This window comes from Rhinatrema bivittatum, chromosome 3 (assembly GCF_901001135.1).
Source record: "Rhinatrema bivittatum chromosome 3, aRhiBiv1.1, whole genome shotgun sequence".
NCBI classification, from domain to species: domain Eukaryota; kingdom Metazoa; phylum Chordata; class Amphibia; order Gymnophiona; family Rhinatrematidae; genus Rhinatrema; species Rhinatrema bivittatum.
The window spans coordinates 265,635,605-265,648,447 of NC_042617.1; the positions used below are offsets into that span (position 1 = coordinate 265,635,605).

General features: G+C 43.0%; 1 protein-coding gene across 1 annotated transcript in view; it reads left to right on the forward strand.

Moving 5' to 3' along the window:
* LAMA2 (laminin subunit alpha 2) overlaps nt 1–12,843 on the forward strand; it is a 1,492,466-nt gene that overhangs the window by 1,410,862 nt on the left and 68,761 nt on the right. Inside the window, 1 exon segment of the mRNA XM_029596813.1 lies at nt 8,123–8,271. Coding sequence (XP_029452673.1) covers nt 8,123–8,271 — 149 coding nt within the window.

A 12,843-nucleotide genomic window follows, 5' to 3' on the forward strand; every position in this document is an offset into this window, starting at 1 on the left:
CTATTCCCTAGATGAGGCCCTAGCTTTGGGCCTAGGCCTCATGTATTTATATAAGACAAATGCAACAAATAAGGTTCATTTCATTCAGGGGGGTCCCCCAAATGAAAAATATTGGCCTTATTTGTCACGTTTTCCGTATTCATTTCAAAGAATGCACATCCCTAGGGCGTTTCCTGTGTTTCCTTTTTCCTCTATCTCAACGAACAAAAGGTTTCCCTCTCCCCATGTCCCCCGAGCACTATCAAACCTCCAATATTAACCTTTCTGCGGAGTCAGTAAACCCACTCTCCACACCACAGAGTCAGTATCCCCCTTCAATAGTCAATAAAACCCTCTCCCCAACAGGCATCAACCTCTCCTGCTACCCCTGCATAATCAGGACTCCCTTCAACTCGAACCCCCTATCCCAAAAGAGAAAAGAATGCCTCGCTAGTGAATACATTTTTTAATCAATTTAACAATTCTTTGCTTTAAAAATAGGGAAAAAAAGCATGCAGCTTTAGAAAGTGAATTGTTATGGTCCATATTTCTATAATCCAGCAATAGAGGAATGGTAATGATTCAACTTATCCGTATTCTTGAAAAATATTTTTTTCAAAAACTGTTTTATTGCTTCCAAGAATAAATGTTAAATAAATGCCTTTTACAATCCAGGTAGGGAGGTCACGTGGGGCGATGTGCTAGGGAGGACGTGCTCTCCCTCAGCTCTGGGTGTCTTGCCCCCGTATTTACCGGCATCACTCATCTTGGACGTCCCACCAGGTACTAAACTTACAATACACTTCAGCTCATGTCGATTGTTCATTTTATGAACAAAATCCCGCTGCCGATGGCTTCTTGCGGAGGGAAGAAGGAAAAAGAAAAAGACAAGGGGAAGGCCGTGGAACCTAAGATGGCGGCGATCACAGGTGAACCGGACCTACAGCAGGACCCTTACTGATGGTGGACATCCTCAAAGAAACACTGTATGTTATGCTGGATGCTAAGCTGGCTGGGATCTCCCATCAATTAACAGAGGTAAAATCAGCGCTAATCGATATAGGCCCGAGACTCAAACAGCTGGATGGGCGAGTAGGGGAGCTGGAAGACCACGTGAATACGAGTGACGGCACAGTTAATACCCATATGGCAGTGTTGACAAAGTGCCAGGCTAAGCTAGAAGACATTGAAAACTGGCTGTGGTGGGATAACCTCCATTTTTTGGGCTTACCTGAAGTACTCGACGATAAAGGCCTGGGGGTGTTCCTGGAAGACTGGCTGCCAGAGACAGTTGGGCTCGTGGATTTGAAAGGCAAAATGCACGTTGAAAGGGCACACAGATTGGGGATTCGCCGGCCTTCGGACCAGAGACCTCGAATTGCAATCGCAAAGATACTTAACTCAGCAGTCAAGTAGCATATTTGGATGGCATACAGGAAGTGCCCAGAAGTCCTATATCAAGGCCAAAAGATCTGAATAATGCAGAACTACTCTGTTTCTGTTTCACAGCAGCGCAAGAAATTCTCACCAGTGTGCTCTATGCTGTTTGAAAAGAAAATCAAATTTGCCCTTCAATATCCTGCTATTCTAAAAATCTGGCAGGACGGTCAGCTTCACAGCTTTACTGACCCAGGGGAGGCCCAGAAATTTCTACAGACGCCCAATGTCTGAAAGTTTTCAGATTTTTCACAGCAACTCTGTACTATCATGGCAGGGCCTAGGAGGGTGGACAGTGGTGGCCATCGGCATTTTCTCACCTTATTGTTTTCCATCTGGCCTCTAAACTGACAGTTTATCTGGCATAACCCCACTGGCACTGCTGGGTCAACCGCACTGAGCTCCAGCTAGCCAGGAGGCCATCTGGATGGCCACAGGGGTCACATCGGACTTTGTGGAGTAGTTGGTGTTTTTCCTCCTGGACCCATTGCAGACTATGCCCAGCATTTTATTGAGGACGCTACAATGCTGGGCGCAGCTTACCCTCACAACACAGTTACTTTGGAAACTGTATGGCTTTTCACTAGTTGACTGAGTAGGGTAACTGCTCTTCATTATTTCAAGTCAGAGGTTGGATTCGCTGGCTCTGTGCAGGGGCATGGCACCCAAGCACCCCATGAATGTGACCTCTAATCCCATTCCTCCATAATTGTGAGAGGGACAGGGAGTTTTCCATAATCTAAGATGGTTCTGAGGGAGTCAGGGATGGGGGGTGACAGGGGAGGGGGTGGGTTAAGAGATGTTGGGTGTGGTTGTGGGTTCTATGGTGTGTATGGTTGACTGTGGATTTGCGGTGTTGTGTGTATGTGTGTGCAGGACTGTGGTTACTCAGATCTCATTGATAGAGGGTACAGGATGCAGAACTGAGATGGGGGAGTTGCTGGGACCTCCTTCCTCTGATAATATCTTCAGGGTTTACAGGCTACATACTATCTCCTCCTTTTGTAGATGACCAAAATTGTGTCCTGGAATGTCCACGGGCTGGGTTCACCCATTAAACAGAAAAAAGCCCTATCTCACCTAAAGAGATTGAAAAGTGATATTGTGTGCCTTCAAGAAACCCATCTGACTGACAAGGAAACTCTTAAGTTAAAGAGGGATTGGGTGGAGGAAGTCTTTTTTGCTGCAACCCCACACTGAAAGGCTGGAGTAGCGATCCTTATTAGCAAGGCCACAGATTATATTCTGGAAAAAACGATATCAGACCCAGGAGGTAGATATGTAATTCTGGTCCGGCGGTGGCAGGGACATTTAATCACCGTTTGTAATGTTTATGCCCCTACTATAAACCCACAGCAATATCTTAAGGAATTCATTAATGTAGTATTGACTCACAGCGTGGGGATGCTCATCTTAGTGGGAGACCTCAACTGTATGGCAGATGGGGCTTTGGACAGATCTACATCGGGTGGGTCTCATCCCGGGAAACAAGGGGAAGGGGTAGAATTTATTACAAAACAATTGGGGCTCATAGATCCATGGAGAACCCTTCACCCCATGGAAAGGGATTATACCTTTCATTCCCACCCCCAGAATCGATTATATTTACTGGCAGGAGAGGCTTTTCCCAAAGTCTGTAGGGCGGATATTGTGAATCCGGTCATCTCAGACCATTCACCAGTTTCGGTGTCTCTTACTATGAGACCACAGAGACCGGGGAAGTCCTTCTGGAGGTTCCCCCATGCTCTTAAAGGCAGCGGTCCGGAACGGGCTCCTGCTCCTGAATCTTGTTGTCTTCAGCCGGCGCCATTTTCCAAAATGGCGCCGAAAAATGGCGGCGGCCATAGACGAACACGATTGGACGGCAGGAGGTCCTTCCGGACCCCCGCTGGACTTTTGGCAAGTCTCGTGGGGGTCAGGAGGCCCCCCACAAGCTGGCCAAAAGTTCCTGGAGGTCCAGCGGGGGTCAGGGAGCGATTTCCCGCCGCGAATCGTTTTCGTACGGAAAATGGCGCCGGCAGGAGATCGACTGCAGGAGGTCGTTCAGCGAGGCGCCGGAACCCTCGCTGAACGACCTCCTGCAGTCGCTCTCCTGCCGGCGCCATTTTCCGTACGAAAACGATTCGCGGCGGGAAATCGCTCCCTGACCCCCGCTGGACCTCCAGGAACTTATGGCCAGCTTGTGGGGGGCCTCCTGACCCCCACGAGACTTGCCAAAAGTCCAGCGGGGGTCCGGAAGGACCTCCTGCCGTCCAATCGTGTTCGTCTATGGCCACCGCCATTTTTCGGCGCCATTTTGGAAAATGGCGCCGGCTGAAGACAACAAGATTCAGGAGCAGGAGCCCGTTCCGGACCGCTGCCGTTCCGGACCGCCGCTGGACCCGCAGGTTATTTAACTCATTTGGGGGGGGTTCGGGAGGGTGGGGGATTTAATTTAAAGGGTCGGGGGTGGGTTTTAGGGGGTTTTAATGTGCCGGTTTTGCGATTTTTAGATTTTTAGATTTTTCACGATTTTTCACGATTTTTCACGATATTTTACCCCCCCAAACGGCAACAATACGATTCCCTCCCCCTCCCAGCCGAAATCGATCGTTAAGACGATCGAGGACACGATTCACATCCCTAGTACTAGTATTTAATTTAAGTGTATTAATAAGGATATTCTACAGTTGGACTCCCTTACCAAAAGGCCCGATGTCAGTTGTTAGCCAGCCCATCCGAAGAGAATAGGAAATCCTATTTTAGCGCACTTAGCTCAATACAGTGCTTCATATACGGGCGGGAACAGCACTCCAAGTTGCTCAACACAACTTCTTTAAATTTGGCAACAAAGTGGGCAGACCTCTAGCTAATTTGATAAGGGCTAATAGACCCCGAACACTGATTCATAAAATGCGTACATGTCAGGGGCCAATAACTAAATCAAATACCTAGGGATAAAAATCCCAGCCTCCCTTGAGAATCTAGATAATCTTAATATTACGCCGAAACTTAAACACACTCAGGACGTTCTGAAGAGGTGGCAGAGTCTACCATTGTCTTTGAAAGGCCGCATACACTTATATCAGATGGTAATTCTGCCCATTCAACTTCACTCCTGGGATCTTCACTCTGTTACCCAAGCCCTTCGACTTTCTTTGGGGGGGGGGGGAAGGACCCAGATTCCTCTCCACGTCCTACAATTACCTATTAAGGAGGGGGATCTGGGGTGCCCTAACCTGGCCCACTATAAAATGGCATGAAATTTACGCTTTATCTGAGACTGGATTTTTGCTACTTCCTACTATATACCTAACCCCCTCCTCACAGCGTGGTATGGGGTAAGTTCTCTCAATGCCCTTTTGCACATGGAATAGAATACAATAAACTTCCATCTAATTTGAAAGGCCATGTGCCGAAAGATTATACAACCACTGGGGGTGACACCCATGCTCTCCCTAGTTAACAATCCATTTTTTCCTCCCGGAGAGGGGGTCTCACCTTTTTTGCAGTGCCGTAGTAAAGGCCTTAGACACATATACCAATTGATCCAACCTCTAGTTTTTTGGACCTTCAAAACCAATTTTCTATTCCCCAGGTAGATTTTTATACCTTCTTACAAATCAGCCACTTTATGCAGCTTTACTCTAAAAATTGGCAAACACATAGTAGCACAGACGCCTTGGGAAAACTATTTCACTGTACTTCCTCAAAAGGCCCAAAGATATCTTTTTTTTACAAAGAATTAGTGGCTTGTAACTCTGATGACTAGGTTTTGCAAGCTCTTTTCATTAAATGGAGTAAGTGGTCAGCGTTTACTCTGACTGATGAAGCTTTCAAGCAAGTCTTCTCTTTTGTTCCGTACATCACCATTAACGAAGACTTGCAGGAAACACAATACAAATTTTTATTGCAAGGGTTCATTTCCCCAGAATTGGCTTTTAAGTTCCGAATTTGTGATTCCCCACTCTGTAAGAAGTGTGGAAAGGCTACGGGTTCATATTCTCATGTTTTTTAGGATTGTGACCACATACAGAAGTTTTGGCGGGATGTACAGGCGTTTTGCATCTCTTTATGGAAATGCCATATTCCCCTCGACCCCAAGTTGTGGCTGTTTGGGATCAAACAATCTCTCTGACAACCAACATTAGCAAACCTGTCTTTATTGCTAAAGCTGCAGTGGTGGGCAAGAAAGTTATTTTAACTCATTGGCTCGAGGACCAGGCTCCAACTGGTCCTCGAGCTTCGACTTTATTCTCACGAGATGTATGCCTTCCTCCACCAACAGCAGTCCAAAACGACAGGTGACACACACATGTGGGTCCCATTTTTACAGTATCTGCAACCCACTACTCAAATTTTCTGAAGGTTGTTGCAGGGGTGTAATGTATTCTCAGACTTCCATCCCTACTAGATTACACCATACCATGTGACGATATATTTCACAATCTCTCACATTATAAATCTTTATTTCAGGATAGCCATGTAGCAGGCATGTAGCAGGCTAGCACACCTTATATTGCCCGTAGATACCACAGTCGCTGGATACTACCTGACTCATATCCCATACCTACTGACACACACAGTCTACACAGACGTCTGAACCTTTCTTTGTTTCACCATGGATGGGGGGGGGGAGGGGAGGGGGACTTAAGCAGACTTCTATGTTTATCATGCCCCCATTACTCTGTTTTGTTAGTGAGTTTATCATTGCCCCCAAGAGGGTACACTTATGGTTACCTTACCGTGTTGCCTCAAGACAGGGAGTGTTTCTACTTGCTGATTGTATACTTGCTGATGTTATGCTACTGTACCTGTATTCTGTCTCTACTATCTTATCTGTTTGTATCTCAGAATGTGCAGTAGTGCCAAGTTGTCTATTTCACTATCACTTTGTTTATGTTGGTGCTTATGTAAAAAAACAAATATAAACAATTAAAAAATAAAACAACAAAAAAACAATCCAGGTAAATGACTCCCCATTTACCTGGATTGTTAAAGTAATTTATTTGTCATTTATTCTTGAAATCAGTAAAACAGTTTGTTGAAAAACATCTTTTTCAAGAATACAGACAAGTTGAATCATTACCATTCCTCTATTGTTGGATTATCTTTATTTGATGGTTTGGTCTTCCACCATTATATGGTTTGCCCATATTTCTATAATGACATTTTTCAAATGTAGTCTAAGAAAATTACAAACTGTCAGAGGGCATGAGGGTGAGGGAAGAATTGTAGCAGCTGTAGGGAGAATATTTGCATAGAGAAAGAAGAAATCTTGTTATGGTTGTTCAGTAGAGTGCCTCAGTCTTTACCAGCTGCATCAGTCTGGGAGGCTTCAAGTACAGTAATAGCTACAAATCCTAGTGGGAATACAGGCACTCATGTTGCAGGGTCTGTCTAGCAGGCTGTGCTGGGCTCATAGGAGTCTGGATGCCTGAGCAACAGTCCTGCTAATATTGGTAGCTATTTAAATTATTGCAAAGCTTTGTGGATGAACATGGGAAGGGTAGGGTACTGGGTATGAGCTAACTGGAGATCTTGTATATTAATTTGTCTAAAATGGGGAAGAACAAATGAGAAAGAATACAAACTGTCCTTGATAAGGAGAGATATCTAAAAAGCAGTAGTACTTTATAGGTGGCAGCTGGGAGGATTAGTTAGTTAATTAGTTTATTATATTTGATGAATCACTTTTCGTATATAAATCAAAATGATGTACAATTATAAATAAAAAAAACAATAATAAAAGTAGTAATAAAAATACAAAATAACACAGTAATAAAGCAAGAATAAAATTGATAACAGTAATAAAATGTATCAATAATATATAATATAATCTACAATAATACAATCAATATGCAATAACATTAATAAATAATTGAACCATCAATTAGTAAAAACCTGGCAGAATAAAAGAGTCTTGAGGGACTTTCTGAATTTAGAATATTCCTTTTCAAGACAAACAGAAAACAGTAAGGAATTCTAGAAAGTAGGGGCAAGGAAAGCAAAGAACATTTCCCAAATACCCTCATAGACAATCTCTCTAAAAGAAGGTACTCGGACCAGATCATGCTGAGAAGAGTGGAGGGACTGACCTGGGACATAAAGTACTAATAGATTGGACAAATAAGAAGGAGATCCAGAACAAAAAGCTTTAAAGGCCAAGCAGCCTATTTTGAATTGAATTTGCAGTGAGATTAGGAGCCAGTGGAGCTCCTGCAGTAAAGGAGTAACATGATTGATTTTCTTTTCCCAAAAATAAGCTTAGCGGCAGAGTTTTGCACAAGTTGTAATTGTTGGATAGAACGAGATGACAAGCAGTGGTACAAAGAATTACAATAATCTTTCCGATGCTGTAATTGTTAAAGAATGTAAGTCAAATCATGTGGAGTGTAAACGCCAATCCTTTTATTTTTTATGAATATGCTGTTTATATGAAAATTCAATAAAACCTTATTAAAAAAAAAAAAGAATTACAACAATCTAAATGATTAAGAACCAAAGTATGAATTAAAGATCTCAAGTCTGATCTGTTCAGAAAAGGCCAAACTCTTCAAATTAATCGTAAAAAGAAATACTTTTTTTTTACTAATTTAGAAATTTGGGGTTTAAAACTAAGCTTAGAATCCTTGTAGTATGGGCAGCAATAATTGGGTCTGCTGGTCTTTTTCTGCCATCATGTACTATGTCACTATGTTACCACCAGCTGGATTGTGTTTTGCAGGCTTACTATGCAGTGTTCCTCAACAAGGGGCGACTAGAGGTGCACCTTTCAACAGGCATACGGGAGCCTCGGAGAATCGCCATCCGACCCGAGACAGGGGAGTTCCATGATGGCAGAGAACATTCCATCCGGATAGAAAGAACAAGAGGGTAACAAAATGCTTCCTTGAATTATTCCTGATTCTATCCCTTTTCACCCTCATTCCATTGAAAGAGATTTTCCTCCTGTGTATTGATAGAGACATTTAAATACCTATAAAACAGTGGTTCTCAACCCTGTCCTGGGGACCCCCCCAGCCAGTCAGGTTTTCAGGATATCCACAATGAATATACATGAGAGAAAATTTGCATACACTGCCTCCATAACATGCAAATTTTCTCTCATGCATATTCATTGTGGATATCTTGAAAACCTGACAGGGGGGGGGGGTCCCCAGGACAGGGTTGAGAACCACTGTTTTATAGGTATTTAAATGTCTCTATCATATCTCCATTATCCCCTATTGCCTTTTCAGAAGTACTACATAGAAAGGTAAAGAAAAGGTTATGCCATATAGATAACTTCAATGCCTGGCTCAAAACCTGGTGTAAGGAATGTGCATTTGGATACATTCCAAGCTGGGGCCATGTATGGAGCAATAAAAGATTATATGGTAAGGATTGCTTACATTTGTCAATGGCAGGAAAGAGGAAGCTAAGTGAAAAATTTAGATCATACATTATTAGGCATTTAAACTAGGAGGTGGCCAGTGAATTTGGCATGTCACCCCCAAACAAAACAGGAAGAGGGGAGAGGAAGTAACAAAATCAACCAGTTCAAAAAAGCAGAAAAGGTGACTACAAAGAGTAGCTGGAAAACTATGACTATAAATGCACGTAGTCTGTGCCACAAAATCCCAGGCCTGCAGGCCCTAATGGTGGAGGCAGACTTGGACATTGTAGCTGTTACAGAGACATGGTTCACTGATTCTCATGATTGGGATATGGCTATAACTTATTAAGGAAGGACAGAGAGGATAGAAAAGGGGAAGGAGTAGCTCTTTATATCAAAAACAATATCCAAGCAACTGAATTGCAAGGGACATGGCAAAGAGAAGAAGCATTATAGACCATCCCAAAAAAAAGAAGATAGTGTTTCCATTGTTACTGGTCTGATCTACAGGCCACCAGTTCAAACAGATGAACTGGACAGAGAACTCATTGAAGACATCCAAAAGGTGGGAAAGAAGGGCAAAGTGTTGCTCATTGGAGATTTGCAGGATGTGGATTGGAGTATCCCTTCTGCGGAATCTACGAGAAGTGGAGAGATAGTGAAGACCCTTCAAGGGGCTCTGTTCAAACAAATAGTAATGGAACCCACAAGAGAGGTTATTATACTCGATCTACTGCTTACTAATGGCGATAATGTCTTTAATGTTCGGGTAGGGACTCATCTGAGCACCTATGATCATCAAATGGTGTGTTTTGATTATGCAAATAGAATACAGAGAAGTCACATGAAGACCCAAGTTTTGAATTTCAAATATATAGACTTTGTTAAAATGGAGACATACCTGGAGGAAGAACTGTAAGACTGGGAGGAAATGGGTGAGGTGGAACAACAGTGGGCCAAGATAAAAGGAGCTATTTCAAAGGCAACAAATCTATGTGTTAGAAAGGTAAACAAGAATAAAAGGAAAATGAAACCAATCTGGTTCTCTAAGGAGGTGGAAGAAAAAATGACAAAAAGATTCCCAAAGAAAGGAACACGGAAGAATATCTTTTAAAATAGGGAGAAAGAAATAAGGAAAGCAAAAGGTCAAGTGGAAGAAAGGATGGCCAAAGCAAGGAGACAAAACATTTTTCATTAATATCATAGAAAGAAGGGAGGTCAGAAGTGGTATAGTGAAATTGTAAAGTGGCAAGGAGCAATGTGTGGATAGTAACAAAGAAATGGCAGAAATACTAAACAATTACTTCAGTTCAGTGTTCACTAAAGAAAATGTTGGAGGAGGACCATTGCTCCTTAACAAGACCAAAGATGGCAATGGAGTAGAAGAAACTCCGTTTATAGAAGAGAATGTATGGGAGAAACTAGGCAAACTAAAAGTGGACAAGGCTGTGGGGCCGGATGAGATACACCCAAGGATACTGAGAGAGCTCAGAAATGTGCTGGTAGGCCCGCTGAAGGACCTGTTCAATAGATCCCTGGAAACAGGAGTGGTGCCGCAGGATTGGAGAAGAGCGGTGGTGGTCCCACTTCTCAAGAGTGGTAGCAGAGAGGACGCTGAAAACTGCAGGCCAGTTAACCTCATCTCAGTGGTAGAAAAATTAATGGAGACTCTGCTGAAAGGAAAATACTGTGAACTATCTACAATCTGTTGGGTTGCTGAACCAAGGAAAGATCCTGTCAGAGAAATGTGTTTGATTTTTTTTGACTGGGTGGCTAGAAAATTGGATCGAGGAAGAGCGCTTGATGTGATCTACTAAGTTTTCAGCAAAGCTTTTGATTCAGTCCCACATTGGAAGCATGTGAATAAAATGAGAATCTTGGGAGTGAGCGCCAAGATGGTGGCATGGATTACAAACTGGTTGACTGTTAGAAGACAGCATGTAATGGTAAATGGAATCTATTCTGAAAAGAGAATATGTTAAGTGGAGTGCCATTGGGATCATTTTTGGGACCTATACTATTCAGTATCTTCGTGATCGACATTGCGGAAGGGATAGAAGGTAAAGTTTGTCTATTTGTGGATGATGATGCTAAGATCTGCAGCAGAGTGGACATGACTGAAGGAGAAGAGAGAATGAAATGAGATTTAAGAAACCTTGAAGATTTGGCAGCTGGGATTCAGTTGCCAAGAAGTAAAGAGTCATGCATTTGGGGTGCAGTTATCCAAAAGAACTTTATGTGAAAGGGGGGTGAAAGATTAATGTACACGGACCAAGGAGGAATCTTGGAGTAATAGTATCTGGAGATCTGAAGATGGTGAAGCAATGTGACAAGGCAATAACTAAAGCCAGAAGAATGCTGGACTGCATAGAGAGAGGAATAACCATAAGAAAAAGGAGGTGATAATGCCCTTGTACAGGACCTTGGTGAGGCCTCAATTGGAGTTCTGTGTTCAGTTCTGGAGTTCGTATCTCAAAAGGGATAGAGACAGAATGGAGTCGGTCAAGAAAAGGGCTACCAAAATGCTGTGGGGGTCTGTATCAGAAGATATATGAGGAGAGGTTAAAGTATCTAAATATGTATATCATGGAAGAGAAGAGCTGCAAGGGAGATATGATACAGATCTTCAGATACCTGAAATGTTTTAATGATATACAGACTTCGAACCTTTTCCATTGGAAAGAAAACAATAGAACTAGGATCATGAATTAAATGTCCAGGGGGATGACTCAGAACCAACGTCAGGAAATATTTCTTCACGGAGAAGGTGGTGGATGCCTGGAATGCCCTTCTGGAGGAGGTGGTGAAGAGGGAAAACAGTCAAAGGGGCATGGGATAAACACTGTGGAAGGCTACCCTCTGGACTGACTTCATCCAGTTTATATCTTTTTGAAGGTGTAGTCTCCAGAATTTATACAGTATTCCAAATGTTAATCTCATTATAAAGTCCATATTCAGAAGCATTTAGATGGATAACTTAATATTTGGGCACTTAAAGGTAGATTTTAAAAGCCCTGCTTGTGATAAAAGCAGGAGATATGTACCCAAGTTGGGGCAGCGCATGCCAAGCCGATTTTATAAGCCACCCATAGACGTGCAGATCGCCCACTGTACGCTCAAGAAAATGTTTCTAAAAAGGGGCGGAGCATAGGCGTGGTCTGGGTGGGGCATGGAGATGTCAGACCTCTCCAAAAAATGTGCACATAAATATTTACGCACACAGGCACGCGCCAGGGTCCCCTGCCATGTAAATGTATTTCTGCTATGAAGGACATATAAGTAGTAAAACAAAAGCATTTCGGCCAGGCAGCAGAGTTTTAAGGATCGGGGTTAATGTGGGAAGGGTGGCTATAAAATTATGGGGGTTTGCAAGCCCTATCCCTAAACTGGGCAAACTAGGAATGAACTGGGAAATCTGCCTCTGCCGGCGTGCGTCCCTTGTAAAATTTCCCTGACTGATGCGGGATTTGTGCACACAAGCATGTGGCCATTGAAAATTGTGCACACATGCATGTGTATTCAGCCTGTTTTATAACATACGCGCATGTTATAAAATGGCCGTGTCCTTTGGTGCGAGCCGGCATTTGTGTGTACATGTGCGCTCGCGCAGCTGTTTAAAAGCTACCATCCCCACTGGCTATATTTTAGCTATCTATTTTATTAGTCAGCTAAAATGTATCCAAATAACTTAGGGGTATATTCTGAGGTCAGCTAAGTTATCCAGCTAACTCCAATATTAGCCGGCTAAGTCTGGTCAGACCAAAGAGCTGTCTTAAAGATAGCAAAATAAAGTTAACATAGCCAGCTATATTCAGTAGTTCAGCAGTCCACAGGAAACTGAAGTTTATCCAGCTAACTTTGTTAGCCAGACAGTGACTGTATAAGGACCTCTGTGATATTATTTGTCCATCTGTCTGGTTATTGTACATTTATGGTCTTTGTGGGAACAATTTTGAAACTTTGTGAATTGGGTTTCTTTTCATATTTTAATTGCCTGCTGTCACTGGTCTCTGCACTAGCTTCCAGACAAGTCCTGCACGGTCCTAGCAGCCCGATTAACTGACCCCCAC